Below are 18,704 nucleotides of genomic sequence, written 5' to 3'. Positions count from 1 at the left end.
AGGTAGGATGGAGATTAGGGTAAAAGGTAGAAAAGAGAATATATGTGAGGGTCATTCTCTGAAATGCATATATTTTAATGCAAGAAGCATAGTGAACAAGGTAGATGAGCTTAGAGCATGGACATATACTTGGGGTCATGATATTGTGGCAATTAGTGAGACCTGGCTACAGGAGAGGCAGGACTGGCAACTTAATATTCCAGGATACATTTGTTTTAGATGTGATAGATCAGAGGTAAAAAAGCGGGAGGAGTTGCTTGTTAAGGAGGACATTACTGCCGTGAGGTGGCAGGATGGTCTGGAGGGATTGTCCAGTGAGGCTGTTTGGGTGGAATTGAGGGGTGAAGGAGACACGAGGGTGCTAATAGGGGTGTATTACAGGGCCAAGAAAATTAGAGGAACAAATTTGTAGGGAGATAATGTATATGTGTGAAAATCATAAGGTAGTGATCATGGGAGATTTTAACTTCCCTCACATTGATTGGGATACCCATAAAGTTAGAAGTCTGGATGGGCTAGAGTTCGTTAAATGTGTTCAAGATTGTTTTCTAAATCAATTAGTAGAAGAACCGACTCGGGACGGTGTAATACTAGATCTCCTATTAGGGAACGAGCTAGGTCAGGTATCGGACATTATTGTTGGAGAACAAATTGGGTCGAGTGATCATAACTCTGTTAGTTTTAGGGTAGTTTTAGGGAAGAGCAAGGAGGGGCCTAAAGTTGAGGTTCTGGATTGGAGAAGAACAAATTTCGAAGGAATAAGATGGGATTTGGGGAGTATTGAGTGGGACAGGATATTTTCAGGTAAGGATGTAAATGAAAAATGGAGGATATTCAAAAAAGAAATTTTGAGGGTACAGAGTAGATATGTCCCAGTGAGGATCAAAGGAAAGGCTGGAAGTCATAGGGAGGCTTGGTTTTCGAGGAATATTGAAAATTTGGTTAGGAGAAAAAGGGAGGTGTACAAGCGGTATAAAGAGCAAGGAGCTGAGAATTTGAAGGAGGACTACAAGGAGTGTAGAAGGAATCTTAAGAAAGAAATTAGAAAGGCCAAAAAAAGGCACGAAGAGGCTTTGGCAGACAGAGTAAAAATAAAACCAAAAGGTTTCTATAGGTACATTAAAAGTAAAAGATTAGTGAGGGATAAAATTGGACATAGAAACATAGAAGATAGGAACAGGAGTAGCTCATTTGACCCTTCGAGCCTGCTCTGCCATTCAACGAGATCATGGCTGATCTTAAAGTTCAGTACCCCGTCCCCGCCTTCTCTCCGTAACCTTTAATACCCTTATACTGAAGAAATAGATCTAATTCCCTCTTAAATATATTTAATGAACCTGCCTAGACTGCTCTCTGTGGCAATGAATTCCACAGATTCACCACCCTCTGGGTAAAGAAATTCCTCCTCATCTCGGTCCTAAATGGTTTGCCTATTATCCTCAAACCATGGCCCCGGGTTCTGGATTTTCCCATCATTGGAAACATCCCATCTGCATCCATTCTGTCCAGTCCTGCCAGAATTTTATATGTCTCTATGAGATCGCCTCTCAATCTTCTAAACTCCAGGGAGTACAATCCCAATTTGCGCAATCTTTCCTCATAAGTCATTCCTGCCATTCCAGGTATCATCCTGGTGAATCGCCTCTGCACTCCCTCCATTGCAAGAACATCCTTCCTTAGATAAGATGACCAAAACTGCACACGATACTCCAGGTGGGGTCTCACCAAGGCCCTGTACAGCTGCAGTAATGTATCCTTGTTCCTATACTCAAACCCTCTTGATATGAAGGCCAACATACCATTTGCCTTTTTAACCGCCTGCTGTACCTGCATGCTCGCCTTCAGAGACTGGTGTACAAGTACCCCTAGGTCTCTCTGCACTTCCCCATCTCTTAATCTATTGCCATTCAAATAGTAATCTACCCTCCGGTTTGTATTACCAAAGTGGATAACCTCACATTTATCCACATTGTAGTGCATTTGCCATGTATCTGCCCAGTCCCTCAATTTATCGAAATCACACTGGAGCTTCCTGACCCCCTCTTCCGTGCACACAACCCCTCCTAGCTTAGTGTCTTCTGCAAATTTGGAGATATTACATCCAATCCCCTCATCCAGATCATTAATGTAAATTGTGAACAGCTGGGGTCCCAGTACAGATCCCTGTGGCACCCCACTGGTCACCGCCTGCCACTCAGAAAACGAGCCATTTATCCCAACTCTCTGTCTTCTACCTGCCAGCCAGTTCTCAATCCACATCAATACTTTGCCCCCAATCCAATGAGCCTTGATTTTGGAAGCCAGTCGTTTATGCGGGACCTTATCGAAGGCCTTTTGGAAGTCCAGGTACACCACATCCACTGGCTCTCCCCCATCTATTTTACCTGTCACCATCTCAAAGAATTCCAATAGATTTGTCAAGCATGATTTACCTTTTGTAAATCCATGTTGACTCTGTCCGATCCCTTCTCTGCTAGTCATATGCTCCACTATTACATCCTTAATAATGGATTCCATCATTTTGCCCACTACTGATGTAAGGCTCACCGGCCGATAATTCCCCGCTTTTTCTCTACCCCCCTTTTTAAATAGTGGGGTAACATTAGCTACCCTCCAATCCATAGGTACTGATCCCGAGTCTACCGAGTTCTGGAAAATAATTCTTAAAGCATCTGCTATCTGAATGGTCACTTCCTTAAGTACCCTAGGATGTAGATTATCAGGCCCTTGGGATTTATCTGCCTTCAATCCCATCAATTTCCCCAAGACCATGTCCTTAGAGATACTGATTTCTTTCGGTTCCTCCCTTGCATTAGTCTCTGTTTCCCAACATCCTTGGGAGGTTATTTGTATCCTCTCTTGTAAAAACAGAACTAAAGTAAGAATTTAATTGGTCTGCCATTTCCTTATTCCCCATTATATATTCCCCTGATTCTGACTGCAAAGGACCTACTCTGGATTTCACCAATCTTTTCCTCTTGACATATTTATAAAAGCTTTTGCAGTCGGTTTCTATATTTGCCGCAAGCTTACTTTCGTAATTTATTTTTGCTCTCTTGATTAATCCCTTTGTCCTCCTTTGGTGCATCTTGAACTGCTCCCAGTCTTCGGTTGTGGTACTTTTTTTGGCCAATTGACATGCTCTCTCTTTGGACTTAATGCTGTCTCTAATTTCCCTTGTTATCTACGGTTGAGTCACCTTTTTTGGTTTATTTTTATGCCAAACCGGTATAAACAATTTTTGCAATTTCTCCATTAGATCTGTGAATGCTTTCCATTGTCTATCCACAGTCAACTCCCCCATAAATACCACCCAATCAATCTTACTCAACTCCCGCCTCACACCATCATAATTCCCTTTATTTAAATTCAGGACCTTAGTCTCGGTTTTAATTTCATCACTCTCCATGACAAGTGAGAATTCGATCATATTGTGATCTCTCCTACCCAAAGGGCCTCGTACAACAAGATTGTTGATTAGCCCCTTATCATTGCATAATACCCAATCTAAAATGGCCTGCTCCTGAGTTGGTTCTTCGACATATTGGTCTAGATAACCGTCCCTTGTAGATAGTGAGGGTAGGCTGAGTGAGAAGTCAGAGGAAATGGGGGAAATTTTGAATGATTTCTTTGCCTCAGTATTCACTAGGGAAAAAAATATTGAACCAGTTGAAGTAAAGAAAAATAGTGGGGAGGTCATGAAGCATATAAGGATAACCGAGGAGGTAGTGATGGCTGTGTTGAAAAAGATAAAGGTGGATAAATCTCCGGGACCGGACAAAATATTCCCAAGGACACTCAGGGAGGCTTGTGGACAGATAATGGGGCCATTAACAGAGATATTTAGGATGTCACTAGCCACGGGGTTAGTGCCAAAGGATTGGAGGGTTGCACATGTGGTTCCGCTGTTTAAGAAAGGGTCCAAATGTAAACCTGGGAATTATAGGCCCGTGTGTCTGACGTCTGTGGTGGGCAAGTTGATGGAAAGTGTTCTGAGGGATGGTATTTACAAATATTTGGAGGTACAGAGATTGATAGGGAGTAATCGCATGGTTTTGTCAGGGGTAGATCATGCTTGACAAACCTGATTGAATTTTTCAAGGGGGTTACAAAAAAGGTTGATGAAGGGAAAGCTGTGGATGTTGTCTATTTAGACTTTAGTAAAGCTTTTGACAAAGTTCACCACAGGAGGTTAGGAAAAAAGGTGGAGGCATTAGGTATAAATGATGAGGTAGTGGAATGGATTCAGCAATGGTTGGATGGGAGGTGTCAGAGAGTAGTGGTAGAAAATTGTTTGTCCAATTGGAGGCCGGTGACTAGTGGAGTTCCTCAGGGATCGGTCCTCGGTCCACTATTGTTTGTTATATATATTAACGATCTGGAAGTAGGGGTGGAGAATTGGATAAGCAAGTTTTCAGATGATACAAAGATTGGTGGTGTTGTGGACAGTGAGGAAGATTACCGTAGATTAAAAGGTGATTTAGGAAGGCTGGAGGTGTGGGCTGAGAAATGGCTGATGGAATTTAATACAGATAAGTGTGAGGTGTTACATTTTGGAAAGGCAAATCTAAATAGGTCATATGCATTAAATGGTAGGCTATTGAGATGTGCAGAGCAACAAAGGGATTTAGGAGTGATGGTAAATAGTACCCTCAAGGCTGATACTCAGGTAGATGGTGCGTGAAGAAGGCATTTGGAATGTTGGCCTTCATAAATCGGAGTATTGAATTCAAGAGTAGGGAGGTTATGATGAAATTGTACAAGGCATTGGTGAGGCCAAATTTGGAGTACTGTGTACAGTTTTGGTCACCAAAATTATAGGAAAGATATAAACAAAATAGAGAGAGTGCAGAGAAGGTTCACGAGAATGTTGACAGGATTTCAAGGTTTGAGTTACAGGGAAAGGTTGTGCAGACTAGGGCTTTTTTCTCTGGAGCATAGAAGATTGAGGGGGGATTTGATAGAGGTGTTTAAGATTTTAAAAGGGACAGACAGAGTAAATGTGGATAGGCTTTTTCAATAAAGAGTGGGGCAGATTCAAACTAGAGGGCATGGTTTAAGATTGAAGGGGGAAAATTATAAGGGGAACATGAGGGGAAATTTCTTCACGCAAAGGGTGGTAGGGTTGTGGAATGAGGTTCCGGAATATGTGGTTGAGGCGGGATCATTGGTTACATTTAAGGATAGACTGGATAGTTACATGGAGAGGAGAGTTCTGGAGGGGTATTGACCGGGTGCTGGTCAGTGGGACTAGGAGGGTGGGAATTTGTTACGGCATGGACTAGTGGGGCCGAACTGGCCTGTTCTGTGCTGTAAGTGGTTATATGGAAATATATGGTATATCTTTATAATAATACATCTTTTATCTTTTTTATTTATATTTTGTCCCCCAAATATTCCAAATATGGGTGCCATATTTTTATAAATATCATATGCATTCTTTAAATTAGGTGGTTTTTTTTCCATAGGAATACAACTGTTCATCTCTGTCTTCCATCGTGTTATCGGATTTTCAAGTAATTGCAGTACATTTCTTAGCCACAGCTAAAGCTATTTTAACAAATTAAATTTCGAATTTAGTTAGTTTGTTACTTATTTCAATAAAATTGTCCAAAAGATAAAGCTCAGGGTCATCCGCAAAGACCACCCCTGTTATCCTTCTTAGTATTTCAGTATTATCCTTCCAAAAAGGTCTCACCTTCACACACATTCCTATTTCTAGTCCACATCTAAAAAAATCTCCAATATTTCCAAGTTTGATTTATGTAATTTCTGAGGTATGAGGTATAATTGGTGTAAAAAAAATTATATTGTACTGATCTGTATCTTGTATTTCTAATTGACATCATGCTATCCAAACACCAATCAAGCCAGCATCTTTCCATTATTGCAACTCCTAAATCCAACTCCCATCTCTCTTGAGCTCTGTATACCTGGTTTTGCACTTTCATTTTGGAGAGCAAAGTACATTTTAGATATAAATGTAGATGTGTTCTCCAGCCAAATCATTTGTTCCATCTCACTAATTTTCAGGTGAGACCAAGTTTGGTCCCCATCTTTCGCTTTAGAACGATCTTAACTGGAGAAAGTAAAAGAATGACCCATTAGCTTCTCCGTACTTATTTCTTAATTGTTAAAAAGACATAAGAGATCTTTCCATATAACAATCTTATTCCTTTGTCATACCATGAATTCAATATTTTACCCAGATTCCTAGGCAGTCGTACATTTTTTACATAATGGTGTCTTCAGTGATATACCTGCTTTTTTCCCGATACATTCATTTATCTCTTGCCATATTCTAATCATATGTATTAATATATGATTATCTGTTTTTCTTTGTTATTGACTTAATATTCCACTTATAAATAAAGTCCTTCATTGTCTCCTGCTTTATTGAATTCAGTCCTATTCGAATCGATGAAAAGGGGCTGTTTTCTCAAAGGAAGATGATAGAAATCTTGTTTGTGCTGATAGATAATACTTTTCAAAATCTGGGAGTCTAAGTCCTCCCAGTTTATTATCCCATGTTAACTTTACCAGTGTAATTTTTGGTACTTTGTTATTCCATAGGAATTGTATAAAACAATGTGTGTAATAACTTAAATATATTTATAGTTAGTGCAATAGGCAACAATTGGAAGAGATACTGTAGTCTTTGGATTTTTATACAATTTACTCTTATTAATGTAATTGGCAGATCTTTCCATTTCTGTAAATATTTTTCTATTTTTTTTCTAATAGAGGGGTATAATTAAGCTTATATAAGTTCTGTAAATTATTATTTGTCATTATTCCTAAGTATTTAATTCCATCCTGCTTCCATTTAAATCTACTACCTTTTTGGTATCTTTCATAATCAAAGTTTTTTAATGGCATTATCTCACTTTGATCCATATTTATTTTATATCCCGATTGTTGTGTATAAGCCCGCCCTGCTATCTTATCATGACACCCACGTGATGATGTTACCCCTCCAGATATATATCCCTGTATGTCAGTAGCCATGTTAGTCTGATGGTATTAAAGAATGAGAAAGCACCACGTCACCGAGTCCTAATTGTGTAAGTGCATATTCAACAGTGGCGACAAGGAATGAAACAAAACCTACACGTGCTCTGTACACCAGTCGGGGAAGGAAACAAAAGGATGAAGGTAAAAGGTGACTACCTAACGAGCTCCACGAGCTCCCACCAAAAGATCAAAGCGAAAGTGCACCAAGATGGCAGAGGGAAAGTTTGGAGAATTCAACGAAGCAGATGAAAGTTGGGGCAATTGTGTAGAACGGTTTAACCACTACTGAGTAACCCATAATATTAATGAAGCCCAAGTAAACCAAAAACATGCCTTATTCCTCATTATAATCGGCAGCAAAACATTTGATCTCCTGAAAACTTTACTGTCCCCAAAGGACCCAGGGACCAAGACATGCACTGAGTTATGCACAACACGGGAACCACTTAAGCCTCAGACCACTGGTTATGGCAGAAAGGGAATGATTTTATGAAAGGAAACAAATACCAGGGGAGGCAGTAAGTGAACACCTGACAGCATTGCATAAACTGTCCAAGCACCGTCACTTCAAGCAGTTTCTGACCCAAACACTTCAAGATAGAGTGGGGATAGGTTGGCAGATTGCCAAGCAAAGCAAAAATTACTGGCAAGAGACGATGAAGTAACTCTTGAGATCGCTTACAGAACTTCCTGCAGCTGGGAAATGGGAGACAAAAATTTGGATATGGGCCAACAAGACCTTCTAATCGGGAGGTTTTCCGCCAACAGTACTTCCATTGTGGGAGTTTTAGAGAGGGTGTCAGGCAGCAAATTGGAGAGAGCAGGGTGGTACAGTTTCAAGGTATTGTATATGAATGCACGGAGTATAAGGAATAAAATGGATGAGCTTGAGGTGCAAATGGACATCAGAGGATATAATGTTATCAGAGTAACAGAGACATGGCTGCAGGAGGGACAGGATTGGGAAATTAATGTTCCAGGGTATACGTCCTATCGAAAAGACAGAGAGTTAGGTAGAGGAGGTGGGGTGGCTCTGTTAGTGAAGAATGAAATTCAGGCACTGGAAAGGAAAGAGTCAGTTTGGATAGAGTTGAGAAATTGCAAAGGCAAAAGAACAATAATGGGGGTCATATACAGACCTCCGAACAGTGGCTCAGATGTGGGAATCAGTATAAATAAAGAATTAAGAATAGCATGTCAGAGTGGTAGTGATACAGTAGATATGGGCGACTTCAACTTGCAAGTGAACTGGGAAAATCAAGTAGGTGTGGGAAAACTAGAGAGTGAGTTTATAGAATGTCTCCGAGATATATTCTTGGAGCAGCTTGTGATGGAACCTACCAGGGGGAAGTCGATTCTGGATTTCATACTGTGCAATGAAGTGGAGTTAATAAGGGATCTTGAGGTAGAGGTGCTATTAGGTAATAGTGACCATAGTATGATTACTTTTAATCTGCAAATGGAAAGGGAGAAGAGAAGGAAGTCGGAAACATTAGTGCTACAGCTGAATAAGGATGATTATATAGCTATGAGGGAGGAGCTAGCCAAAATAAAATGGAAGGACATTCTAGCTGGGAGAATAACTGGACAAAAATGGCAGGTATTTATAGACATTCCAAAGTGGAGGAAAGGCTTTACAAAGAGCAAATGGTGGCCATGATTGACAAAGGAAATCAAGTGCAGTATCAGGTCCAAAATAAATAAGTATAAGATGGCAAAGCAGAGTGGGAGGTTAGAGGATTGGGAAGCCTTTAAAAAACAACAGAGAGAAACTAAGTAAGTCATTTGTGGATCTGTGGAATGCAATGCCACAGAGGTTGGTGGGGGAGGATTCACTGGATAGATTTTAGAAAGAGTTGGATAAGGCTCCTGTGGGCAGAGGAGTTAAGGGTTATGGGGATAAGGCTGGGATTAGTTGTTGAAAAAGAAAGATCGGACATGATCCGATAAATGGCGGTGCTGGCTTGATGGGCCAATTGGCCTGCACCAGCACCTATTGTCTTTTGTCTATTGTTTATTGACCATGCCGTGTTCTTCCAACAAGGGTTGGGAAAGATCAAAAGGGTTCAAGACAAACTGCAATTAAAAGAGAATGTGGAACCAAAGTTAATCAAAGCCAGAACAATCCCATTTGCAATGAAAGGAAAAATTGAAGCTGAGTTAAATAGATTAAAAGATGAAGGCATATTAGAACCAATAGAATATAGTGATTGGGCAGCGCCCATTGTACCTGTACAGAAAGCAAATGGTGAAATTCGCATTTGCAGCGATTACAAAGTCGCGATAAATCAGATACTAAAAGTATCAGAACCCCTCATGCCCAAAGCAGAAGAACTATTCCAAGCACTAAATGGAGGGCAAAAGTTCACAAAATTGGATTTGTCACAGGCATATCAACAAATAGAGTTGGATAAAGAATCAAGACAATATGTCACAATCAATACAAGGGACAAATTACTACACGGAATACCAGTGGAATGTTACCTTGATGATATCATCATCACGGGCCAAAACGACAGAGAACACTTATAAAACCTTGAAAATGTCATACACAGACTACAACAGGCCAACGTATGACTACAACAGGATAAGTGTGTCTTCATGCTGCCCTCAGTGACATAAATATTGAATGGGCTCCCTCTAACTACCATTACTACATCAGGCCCATGACTACTATTGCAAATTAGAATACATGTAATGAGTGATTATAATATGGAAAGGAACTTAATAATAATAATAATAATGATAATGATAGAACATAGTCCTTAAAGCACTTGGGTGGTCTTCTTTCTCTCATGGACTGCATCGGCATGGCATACTGGGCTGGTATTTGCTCTGGGCTGTTCTGGGTGGGACCCACCAATATTTGGGTCAACGGCGACTGCCAGCCTTCGCTGGCCTCCAGAGAGCTCAGTAAGGGGGAAAAATCTGGCCTCCGGGGTTCTACGTGCTGGGCTGCTGTCGCAGTGACTAGGCTACCCATCTCCACCCTTCTTTCTCTTGACCCAATGAGTTGGATTGCCAATTGGGATCTCCTCTTATAATCTCTGCCAGAGGTTCAATAGCTGTTGTCAGTGAAAGGAAGATGTTTTTACAAAATATTTCTATCTGTCTCTTTTTAAATTCACGTAAGTCCTTCTTCTTCAATAATATAGCATTAAGGCGCCATCTATACATACTTTTTTGCTTTTCCATTACCATAATAGTTAACATTAATGGTGAGTGATCTGATATGTTTTGCCAAATACTCTTTTTACCACTCTACTTTGTAGCTGGGCAGACATAAAAAATAAATTAATCCTTGTATGTAAATTATGTACCCTTGTGTCGAATGAATAGTCTCTTTCTAAGGGGTTGAGCTGCCTCCATGTATCAATTAAATTTAAATCCTTTATAAATGACAATGTCATTTTTTGTAGCTTTCACCCTTGTTACTGTTTTTGCAGATTTATCTAATATTGGATCTGAACAGAAACTGAAAACTCCAATCAATATATTTTGTCTTCCCCCTGTGGTTTTAAAAAATATATCCTTCATAAACGCTTCATCATTATAATTTAGGGCATAGATGTTCATAAAAGTCCATAATTCTGCATAAATTTTGGAGTATGCCATTAAAAATCTCCCAGCTTGATCAGTTAAAGTCTCTTCTTTTATTATTGGTATATTTTTAATAATTAAAATCACTGCACCTCTTGCTTTTACTCTAAATGAAGACAATATTACTTGTCCCAATCAACCTCTTTTTAATTTTGCATGTTCCAATTTGGTAAGATGTGTTTTTTTAGGTATGCCAAGACCTATTTTCTCTTCATTGTTCCATTAATTCCATTAAAACTAATAAATTTTAGTTTTTTATCCATATTCATCTTAAAAACAATATTTTTTTAACTGTAAAATCTCTGACTCTTTAAATAATAAAGTGATCCTTCCCCTTTAAGAAAAATACACAATATCCCTGCCCCCACGGTGACATATATGCAGAGCCCTGAAAGCCTGTGATAAAGCCTACGGAATCTCTCGAGGAAGAAGAACCCCTCCCTTTGGTGCCATCTTTTTTTAATACTCCTTTCCAGGGGCCATTTTCCCCCTTAGACCTGAGTCTCCACCCTACTGCTACTTTTCCCAGATTTTTCCCCCTTACTGAGCTCTCTGTGAGCATTTCTATACATTTTACTTTTAAACAATAAATAGAAAACAGTTTTGTAAAAATTAAAAAAAAACTTTAACTACTTTTACTTCATTCCATTATAAATATTTTCATTATCTTCTGCAGAAACCTTGATTTTTTTTTCTTTATAAAACTTCGTAGAAAATTTTCCACCTCATTCTTGTTCTTGAAAAATCATCCGTTCCCTTCCGTAACTTCAACCATCAAAATTGTGGTATGGATCGTTGAGTATTTCAAATTTTTACATGTAGTTGTCTTTTTACATCTTCAAATTCTTTTCTCTGTTTAATCAAGGTCAGGCTAAAATCTTGAAAAAGGTATTACCTTTTCATGATCAACCTCAGACTTGTCGTAATCATATGCTGCTCCCAGAATTATCTCCTGTTCTCAGTAGCTTAAAAGTGTCACCAAAACTGGCTTTGGTCTCTGATCACCAGCTCTCCTAGGCCCGAGTGTTTGGTGACCTTTCTCAATATGCAGTTTTTCTCCAAACTTGTCTTCTCCCAACACTTGTGGGATCCATTTTTGAAAAAAGTTCACCGGGTCTCTTCCCTCAATTCCATCCTTTAGTCCAATAATTCAGACATTGTTTCATTGACTAAAGTTCTCCATATGGTCAATTTTGTCAAGCAGTCTTTGTTTATCTGGCTCCAATTCTTTAGCTTTTTTTCCCCAAAGCCTTGAGTTTCTCATGCCTTTTCATCAATTCAGACAGTGCTCGACCTATTCTCTCCATCAAGTCTTCAACAATCTCTTTTATTTTGATCATTTTTTCCGTCATATCTCTCAACACTTATGAAATGGTTACTCCATTTTTTTTCCAGGATGATGCTTAATTCTTGACCTGACTGCCGGTCCTGTTGCCATTTTTGCACCATTCCCTTTCAGACTTTCACCCAATGTTCCTGGTTGAAAAGAAACTACTTCAATCTTTGTTCTCAGCTGCTTTGGCTTTTTTGTGCTAGTACTCTTCACGGAGATCTCATCCAAATCACAGCTGTCTAGATCCTTTGCCTGGCCATACCCCCAATATTTTTATTCTGGTGGAAAATTATTCCCTCATTACTCAACAGAAACAATTAGGGAAAGACTGACTAAATTTTATATTAACTGATATTTAAATGCAAAATTACAGAATAATAATTGAAGTTCCTGCTCATGTGCTACTGACAAAGGGTCCAAATCTGAAACATAGATTGCTTTTTACTTCCTATGGATGCTATATGACCTGCTGAGTTTTCCCAGGACTTTTGTGTATTGCACTAGACCTCAACATCTGCAGATTTTTCTTGCTTAATTTATGGGTGAATACATTGGAATAATCTGAAGGTCTAAAACATGCTGAATATTGTGTGTTATTTCTCCTGACATGAGGTGCAATTAGGATATAAAAGTTATGACTGACTGATTTTCAATCAGACTCATCAGTTTTTATTAGTTTAGGCTATTATGAAACCAATGGTAATGTATGAATTGTGATGCAAATGATTGTCTAATTAAATACAGGTCATGCTTGATGAGCTGATTGCATGCTTTTGTTTTTGACAGATTAATGTAGTGATAATTTTCCTATAATAGAAGAGATAATTAGCAGGGACTCATTATTATTGGACTTTTCTAATCCAGACTGGCACATTGGGCTCAACCTATGATAATTTAATTGAACAAGATTTGAAAGGATTTTTTTTTGTTTATTGATGACTAGTTCCTCCCATGAAGCTCAAGGGAACTATTACTAGTTGTGTTGTCCTATGTGGTAATCTGTTAATTTTAATTGTTTAAATTGCTTTGCATATACTGCACCTCAGTCCAGATGCTTTCAGATGGTTCTGAATGTCTTTGGATTTGAGTATGTAATAATTAAATGCAAATTCTTTAAGCATAAAAATATATATTCAGTAATGGATTGTCACCTTGTCGTGGTGGAGAAGCTTGTGTGATCTCAAGAGTGATGCCGTCTGGACCTATGCTCCTGGTAGGGTCAACCATGGCAGTAAGTTTGAGGGTGAGATCCCTGACAAAGAACAAAACAACCAAGTCCTCAACACTGGAACAGGCGGTCGAAGTTATTTCATGCCATTGGAATTGGTTGGTATCGTGGGCTTCTTGGAGTGCAACATCAAGTACATGTTAAACAAATGCACACACAAGCGTCTTCGTTCTTTGGTTCAACAGAATGAAGGCGATCATCCTCGACTACGAAGGATAGCCACAACAATTATATATTCAGTAGAGTCCTCCAGCAGAGAAGCAGGACCATTGGCCTGTCTGCATAAATGATCAACCACCTAATCAAACTAATCCTATATTAATCCCATTTTGTTTTATTCTCCCTACAGTCTCATCAATCCCGAGATACCACATTCATCTACACATTAAGGGCATCGGACAGTGGGCGATTAACCTACTAATCTACATCTGTGGAACCTAGAGGACCCAGGGAGCATGTGCAAATTCTACAGACAGCACCAGAGTTCAGGTTTCAACACAGGCATTTGAGGTGTGAGGAAGCTGTACTGCTGTCCAACTTCATTAAAGAGAAAATGTAGCCCTCACAAATGGACGGTTCAAACATCTTCATACATGAATTACCAAGGCAATAAAGCTAATATCAAACGCCTCATTAAAACACACAGAAAGGAGCCACTTTAGGTTAGATGCATGTCTGCTTAGAATTAATTATAACTATGGTGTTGCAATACTGGGTGAGTGAGTACGAGTATTCCATAACAGGTTTGAATGAATATTTGTACTAGGACAGTCATGGATACTTGGAACAGCAAGAGAAAAGAGCCCACCAAATTTCACTGATCAGACACACAAGGTAAGGCCACATTTGTCAGGTACAGGTGAGTGAACCTATCTCCAACAGGAATCAAAACTGTTAACGAAGGAGGGAAGAATAATGAGATGATAAATAAACTATGTTGAAATAACTGGTCCACAAGTAATTAATGAGAATAAAATCATTTTAATAATCAAATATTTTACTCCAATTGTATACACAATAATTGCAACATTTTCTGTGACAAATATATATTATATATACATGCAGATTAGGGCTAAAGGCATGAGATTACTTTCAAAGATTACTTAAATATAACAGCAACATCTTTAATAATAAAAATATCAATGATTGTATCCCTTAGTAAAGCTTTACAGCTTTCTTCAGTTCTTTGTACAATATGAATTTAGAGGTGCAAATGTTCCGAACAGCATTTAGGTGCCATGACAACAAAGTATAGTCTTTAGGGACATTTAAATTAAGTCTCAAAGCTTAGAGAATTATCTACATTTTCCAAAATTGAATTTCACCAGAGAGGGAGACCTTGGTCAATGTAGGCCAGTAGAGAACATGTTGAAGTTAAGCAAGAGGAAGTGCTGGATCTTGTTAAAAACATTCAGACTAGTATGTCCCCAGGAGTGGACAAGATGTACTCCAGGTTACCTCAGGAAGTGAGGGAAGTCATTGCTATGGCATTGGCAATGAGTTTGTGTCCTCCTGGCCACAGAGGATTGAAGAATTGAAAATGTTGTCCCTTTGATTCAAAAAATTATGAAAATTCTGGGAATTATAAAGCAGTGAGTCTTACATCCGAGGTCAGCAAACTATTGGGGACAAGATTCACAAGCATTTAGAGAAGCATAGTCTTCTCAGAGATGGTCAGCATATTTTGTAAGGGGCAGGTTCTGCCTCATGAGCCTAATTGAGTTTATTGAGGAAGTGATAAGAAATTGATGAAGGTAGAGCCGTGGTGTATATGGATTTTAGTAAGGAATTTGACAAGGTCACCCATGGTGCATTCATTCAGGACGTCATGAGGCATGGGTTCTAAGGAACCTTGGCTGGGTGGATTCAGAATTGGCTTGCCTACATAGAGGATAGTAGTAAAGGGAAGATATTCTACCTGGATGTCATTGACTAGTGGAGTTGTGCAGGGATCTGTTCTGAGGCCCCTGCCCTTTATGATTTTTATAAATGGCCTAGACAAAGAAGTGTTAGGATGGGTCATTAAGTTTTCAGATGATACAAATGTTGGAGGTGTTGTGGATAGTACAGAAAGTTATTGAAGGTTACAGTAGCATATAGATGATGGTTGGAGTTCAATCTGGATAAATGTGAAGAGATGCACTTTGGAAGGTTGAACTTGAAGATGAAGTATGTGGTTAACGGTAGGATCCTTAACAGGGGACCTTGAGCTCTAAATCCATAGATCTCTTAAGGTTGCCACATAGGTTGACCAGATCAATAAAAGGGCTCATTGTTTGCTGGCCTTCATTCATCAGGGGATTGAGGTAAAGAGCCTTGATGCAGGTCTATATAACTCTGGTTTGACCACACTTGAAATATTGGGTTCATTTCTGGTCACCTCATTACAGGAAGGTTGTGGAAGTTATGGAGAGAATGCAGAGGAGATTTATGTGGATGTTGCTTTGTTGGAGAACATGACTTAAGAGGCAAGGTTAACTACTAGGAATGTTCTCCCTGGAGCAAAGAAGGATCAGAGGTGACTTAATTGACGTCTACAAGATTATGAGAAGTATAGTTACGGTGGATAGTCAGCACTTTTTCTTTCCTCCAGGGCAAAAATAACAATCACCAGAACACATCTGTACAAGGTGAGAGGAGGAAATTTTAGGGTAGACGACAGGAGTACATTTTTTTTTTAAAATACGGAGAGTAGTGGGTATGTGGAATGCATTGCGAAAGGTGGCAGTGGATGCTGGTACAATAAGGACATACTTAAAATATTGTTAGATACATGGATACAAGAAAAATGAGGGTCATAGGTGTGAGGTAGGGAAGCACTAAACTGTTGAGTAGGTTTGTATAGGTCAGTACAATATCATTGACCAAATGACCTGTACTACTAAGTTTTATAAAGTAGGAAATATATGTATATAAACTTTGACCGTTCAAAAGAGAAATGTCTATAATTGTTATTTTTATCTTTGTTATGAAGGCTTAGGGTTCAAACTGAACCATAGAGGTAGCTTAGTGACTCAGCTCAATTCTTTCCTCATAACTGAATGAGCTGTTACAAACAAGAAACCAATTTCAAGATTATCTCCCAATCAATTGAATAAAGATGCCTACATGTATCTGTATGTCTGTGACTGTGCATGCTTGTGTGTGTGCATTTGGCATATCTATGTGTGCATGCGTGTGATTGTGCATGTAGAGAGAAAGACTTTCCAACAGATTAGCTCCAGGGCAATAGAATGGAACATACCTGTAGAGATGGAGTAGAACAAGAAAGTCAGCAGATGCTGGGGTTGGATGCAATACACAAATGTGCTGGAGAAAATCAGAAGGTCACACAGCATCCAAAGGAATTAACTGGTAACCACATGTTTGGCCTAGACCTTTCGTCAGGTATGGAAACTTGGTTATCCTTTACTTTCTGTGGATGCTGCATGACCTTTTGAGTTTCACCAACATGTTTGTGTATTTCATATCTCCATAGAAGCTTGGGTTTGGAGAAGAACACTGAGATTCTTCCATAGGACATTCTCAGAGGTGGAGCAGGATAAAGAAGAAAGATACCAAATGTAGCTCAAACAATCCTTGCAGAGAGTGTTATCAACCTAATGCTGGTATCTGTGCTGTTGGGGGAAGGGAGAGACGAGGAGAAGGTGGTGACTCACTCTGGTGCAAAGATTTACTTCTGTTTCTTTCTTAAGTCATTGGTTTGGTGGAGATACAAATGCATGCTCATGGAACACTGCAACCTCTTACCAAACTTATTCATCAAGCAAAAACTTAAGCAGTTGTTCCTGACTCAGGAATCCATAACAATACTTTTTATTGTGCAAGAATTTTTTTGCATGTCTGCGAGACTTGACACTAGTTAGATTAGATTTGGCAATGGATGAATGATCCTTTCACGGAATGACCTGATTCACCAACATTTTGATGATGAAGTAATGAATTAATTTACAAAATAAAAGATATATATGTAGATTTAACACACTTGCAATACTGGTCTTCATAATGAGCCACAAGTCCATTTTTCCTGTTACTGAAAGTGATGTATAATATACAGACTTTTAGACTAAAATAAGTTGTAACAGATCAAATTTTAGTCAATAGAATTTATCTAATAACAGGGGAAAACCAGAAACATTCAAACATTAAATCTACTAAATTTCCTGGTCATTACAAACATGAAATAATAAACTTCAAACATGAAAAACTTCAAAATTAAACAATGCAACTGATGTCAAGATTTAACTGTTGAATCTTCTCCAATTGTTACTTCCAAATCTCACCTTCTTTAGAAAAGAAGGTCTTTAAAGAATTGATCTTTAGAAAAATAATTGCAGATAGAATGAAGCTATCTTGGAATAGGAAGACTTCATCCCACCAACCTCAGTTTCATCTTCCTGGCTGAAAGCTGTGATTCCACACTGAGATAACAGTCCTGTAGCCACTCAGTTCAATGCTGACTTCACTTGCAAGCCCAGCTGGTGACCTAGCATTTGAAAGCAGATGGACTGGAAACATAAGGCAAGCCTGTCCAATATTTGCCTGTGTACACTTCCACTATCAGTCCTTGGATAACATTCAGCAGTCTGCCAGTTGATACTGTTCTCCTCACTCAATGGCACTAAAGCAATTGTGTTTCCTCCCATTTGAATTGTATTTTTTTCTGGCACATGCATAACCTTCAGTAGAGAGGAGCCCATTAACTTTATTTTACTTGTTGCAAAGTGTTAAGTTTCCAGAATGAAAGGAAAAAACCTTCCCCATTCTTTTTGACATTGAGGCTAGCAATAAATCATAATTAAATCCCAATTTTTGCAGACATGGGACAGTTAGGCTGGTATCTCAAAGTTCACAGTTTTGTCTGAAATAATGTGCAAAATAATTTGTTCTATAGTTTCATTAAAATATAATCAGTAGGATAGCTTGCAGTCCTATCTGTATATTTTTTTCAAGTAGCATGCCCTACCACAGTCAGACTACATTTGCTAAGAATCTGAATATTTATCTGTTTCCTAAATCACAGCTCGAGATCAAGTTCAAGGCCCTACCTTCTGTTCTGTACATGTAAGGAACACTTAAGGAATGATTCAAGTAATTACTTAATTTCAGATGTTTGACTTGTGATATTAAAGCTGAAGATAAATGCATATTAAAAAGGCAACAGACAATAGTTCATAACTAACTTAGGTATCTTAAGCTTGTGTTCAGGTAACTGGGAAAATATTTGATTAATTTATTAGGTGGAACTGAATGTAAACCACAAAGGCAAAATTTTCTCTTTTGAGGAGTACAGAGCGGTCCTCCATGGCCTGTCATAATTTCTGAACTCTTGAATATCTCCAGCATGACAACTTCAGGCAGCTTGGGGGCCATGAGAGAGGCCACACGTAGGAGCAAGGAACTGAACTGTGCACATTCTTCTCAAGGAAAAGGAAAGCTTGGAACCACCAAACCTGAGAAATGTGATTGGTCTGTGAGGGGGTTTTCAAGGTCTGTTGAGAATAAACAAGAACTTTTTTTTAGAAGGCA

The 18,704-nt window shown here is 38.9% G+C and overlaps 1 protein-coding gene across 7 annotated transcripts in view; it reads right to left on the bottom strand.

Moving 5' to 3' along the window:
- Positions 1-18,704, bottom strand: part of sgms2a (sphingomyelin synthase 2a) — a 138,818-nt gene that overhangs the window by 6,232 nt on the left and 113,882 nt on the right. For 6 of the 7 annotated variants that reach the window (XM_069925760.1, XM_069925767.1, XM_069925762.1 and 3 more), the window contains one exon: positions 14,137-18,667. The exons of the other annotated variant lie outside the window; for it this stretch is intronic. In XM_069925760.1, coding sequence (XP_069781861.1) covers positions 18,488-18,667 — 180 coding nt within the window. In that variant the 3' untranslated portion in view covers positions 14,137-18,487. Of the gene's footprint in view, positions 1-14,136; positions 18,668-18,704 lie in introns of those variants that run through there. 7 annotated transcript variants of the gene reach the window in all.

This window comes from Narcine bancroftii, chromosome 3 (genome assembly GCF_036971445.1).
Source record: "Narcine bancroftii isolate sNarBan1 chromosome 3, sNarBan1.hap1, whole genome shotgun sequence".
NCBI lineage: Eukaryota > Metazoa > Chordata > Chondrichthyes > Torpediniformes > Narcinidae > Narcine > Narcine bancroftii.
This window is presented reverse-complemented; position numbering and strand designations above follow the sequence as displayed.